Source organism: Austrofundulus limnaeus, unplaced genomic scaffold (genome assembly GCF_001266775.1).
Source record: "Austrofundulus limnaeus strain Quisiro unplaced genomic scaffold, Austrofundulus_limnaeus-1.0 Scaffold904, whole genome shotgun sequence".
NCBI classification, from domain to species: domain Eukaryota; kingdom Metazoa; phylum Chordata; class Actinopteri; order Cyprinodontiformes; family Rivulidae; genus Austrofundulus; species Austrofundulus limnaeus.
Window position 1 is genome coordinate 106,888 of NW_013953306.1, and position 3,707 is coordinate 110,594.

The window sequence follows — 3,707 nt, forward strand, 5'->3', positions numbered from 1 at the left end:
TAGTTAGGGGTCTAACTATGCTGTCATTCACAGGCTTCTCTCATCGTTATAGGTGGGAGAACTTGAACTATTGGTGCTGACTAAATACTTTCTCTCCCCACTGTAGCAAACTTAATATAAGGAGCTAATATAGACAAAATCTTTGTTTGAGGGCAGAAGAAAGAATTTTGCTACAGAGGCAGATTGTTAACGTTAGTGACAGTAAAAGTTTAAAGTTGTCCCCATTGTCTCTGAAAGTGAAGCACTGCTGAATGTACAAGTTACTGTATGCTTTCTCCTGGTTGTTGTTGTTTTACAATATTATTTATGAATAATGTAGCCAATTTTTTTTACTTAAAATTTTGAAGACATCTTTTACCGCTCCTAGAGAACCATTGCTTACTTTCCTAGAGTGCTGAGTGTGAGTGAAGAAAGTGGAGATGGATGAAAGCCGTGTAACAAAATCCATGTAACAAAAATACATAAAAAGCAACAAGTCAAGTTTGGATTTGAATCAGTAACTACATTTTAAATCCAGTGAAAGCAAGAAAGTTAAATAAACTGGGCAATAATTTGGCTATTTAGTGATATTTCCACAGTTGTGGTCTTGACTGGTCTTGAAATGAAATTCCGAGTCCTCAAAGTCCGAGACCGAGACAAGACCGTGTACAAATGCTGTCGAGTCCGAGACAAGACCAAGACCATCAAAAAGTGGTCTTGAAACCGGTCTTAAGACTAAGACCGGTTTCAAGTACTACAACACTAGTGAGCATTATTTGCTCTTGGGGAAAAAAATGGGTGAAAAACACAGCAGGAATCATGAGGAGACGTGATGTCAGTCGGAAACTAAATTATATCTGTAAACTAACCATACAGGTTGAAACAGTGCAAGATGGTGCCATCAGTTTTATGTTTACAGTTCATCTTTTTAATGAGCTCTGAATAATCAGTTTTCTGTTCTGGTTCCCAGATGAAGCTATGCAGTATCAGGGTCCTGGCATGGAGCTAGCCTTTGATTATCTTGACCAAACGGATCCACTGCTGCTTCTGCAGCTCCAGCACAGATACACTGCTGTTTGCATGACAATCAAACACACACTCAGGTAAGACACACTTTACACACATTACTGCAAGAAAGGACTTCATCCTAACCTTCGGGCATAAAATACCATAAAACGCCTTAAAAAGTACACACAAATTAAAAGAAGTACTGCTTTTGAACCCTTTAAAGTAAATTCACAAGCTTGGGCTCTTTTTAAAGCGAATAACCTGAATTTTTAACTTCAGCAGTCATATTCTTTGTAACTGTAACTAGTATTTAGTATATTGAAGTAAAATACACAAAAATCAAGATATTTTTCTTCCTAGATTTTTATTTTTTAATTAATAAAGTGTCACAGAATATGAGGGGAACGAGATATTATCAAACAAATTTTACTGGGCTAAAATATTAATTCTCAACTGTTACCAGTTCAAATTTGGTAACAGTAGCATAAAATATGAATATTTGACACACAGTACAATCCAGCATGTCTCATTTGCATATTTGTACTCATTTACATATTCCAAACTGTACACTTGTGTAAAACGCTCTAATTTCAACACATTGACATCACTCAGGGCTCAAATTAAAGATATAACTCCCACAAAACACATTCTACCATCCATATTTACTCACAGCATGATTAAATTAAAAAATATATATTAATATTCGTAAATATTTACAGCAACACTGCACTTTCAGCCAAATTTCCACCAATATCCTGCCAAACCGCAAGAATAAACAATATATCCTTATATCTTTCAGAGCATTTAACATTCTACACAGCTTATAAATCCACCAGCAGCGAAAAAATATTTGTTTTTCACTTACATTTGATGCACATTTGTCCTCCAATATGTCCAAATTAGCGACTGAAAATGGCGACCGTAAGTCTTTTTATCCAAATAGTTATTTCTTCTGGCCACAAAAATAACTTTTCCATGTCTTGAAGCACTCGAAACACTTAATAACAAATATATTTTCATCTTATCAGCCTGTTTCGTCAGCTAACTGACCAGAAAACGGTGGAAAACAATGTTTTCCTGTGAGCCTTAGCTGCCTTCCTTAGCATAGTAACACTGCCTAAACATGGCAGCCTCCAATGTGTTTACATCTCCCATCACTAACAAAGTTCCCACCCCCTCTATTTATACATTAAATGAAAGGTACGGTGATTGGCTACACAGCTATAGGATCAGAACGAAGCTCTGAGCTGATTGGCCGATTTTACAGTCAATCAAAGCTAGAAAGACTGAAACCGGAAGTTTGTCACTATTGAGATATTATTGGCCCTAGACAGCCGAAACTTGAACCCAGTTTGTCAAATGAAGTGTCAATCGAAAGAGGAGGGCCTAGACGTCAAGTTTGATGCATTGCACACGGACACAGGCGGAACAAGAAACAGATATTATACTTGAAAATAAAACAAATACAAAACGGCACGCGGGCGTTCCGCTGAATGCTGAGCAACAATAATTACAGCTATAATACACCCCTGAACCAGAATATTCGGAGCCACTGGATGATTTTTTAATAAAACTTGCAGAAAGTAATAATTTCATGTACATTAATGTCTGACCTATCTTTTTGAACCGTGCTGCAAGTTGCTGCAAGTGACGGCATCAACATGTCCATCACAGCAAACTGACACAGTTGACAGCTGAGCTCAGTGTTTATCTGAGGTTTTATTGATGGTAGTTTTTTGTGTTTCATTGGCCATGCTAACCTATAATGCTCCTAAAACTTATAGCACACCTCGTTCATCTGAGCTGGTTGTTTTGATTTAAAGTTTGTAGGGGTGCAGGTTGCCTTCTGGCCTCATTAATGTACGACTAGAAGAAGATATGGACTAGAGAAACTGTGTTTCCTGTGAAATGTCAAGTGTGCATAGTTATTGCTGAAATATTTAGCTGAAAGCTGCTGTTTGAAAAGCTGAGAGAAGTATAAAAAGGTTTAGCTGAACAGAAGAATAGTTGAAAGGAACAAAAAGCAGACTTTCACAGACAGCTTTAACTGGATATACTACAAATACTAGAATGGGTTATAAGAAAGCCATTAGGTATCAAAGTATCAGGTTTACAATATTTTAAAAGAGTAAATGATTCAGCCTTTCTGTTGTTTTGTTTTTATTTATCAGAGCGGATCCTGCCTCAGCCGTCCATCTGCCAGTCAGACTGATTCTCAACCTGGTGTGTCGAGCACTCGCTGTCAACTCAAAGAGCATAGTGAGTGCACACACACACGAACAGATGTTCACTGTCATTCACTGGAACTGTATAAAAACATAAATGAATACTGAGATCTTCTTTTAGTAAAAAGAAGAAAAAAACATCTATAGTTTACTTTAAAATGCATCTATCTTCTATAATGTCTTCAAAGTGTAACTAACCCCCATGAAAGCTTTGGTTATTTCAACCTGGAGTTTAAAAAATTTCTAACTTTAGAGTTCAAATAAAATGCATCCTGAGTGGGTGAAGTTGGGTATGAGACTGGTGGTTATCTCAGGAGTGAAGATATAAACTGTCCAAAGTTGTAAAGGTACAAATTGGCAGAGGAACAACTTTATATTGTGTTTGTTTTTGTTTAAACTAACAAACATTGGGCCTCATGCAAGAACCGTTCGTACGCACAGATTTGTTCTTAAATTGTGCGTACGAGTGATTTAGGAGAATTTGTGGCATTCACC

At 36.9% G+C, this 3,707-nt stretch overlaps 1 protein-coding gene across 1 annotated transcript in view; it reads left to right on the top strand.

Moving 5' to 3' along the window:
- Nucleotides 1-3,707, top strand: part of pelp1 (proline, glutamate and leucine rich protein 1) — a 29,152-nt gene that overhangs the window by 7,644 nt on the left and 17,801 nt on the right. Inside the window, exons 8-9 of the mRNA XM_014029441.1 lie at nucleotides 950-1,082; nucleotides 3,159-3,246. Of these exons, the coding sequence (XP_013884895.1) occupies nucleotides 950-1,082; nucleotides 3,159-3,246 (221 nt within the window). The remainder of the gene's footprint in view (nucleotides 1-949; nucleotides 1,083-3,158; nucleotides 3,247-3,707) is intronic.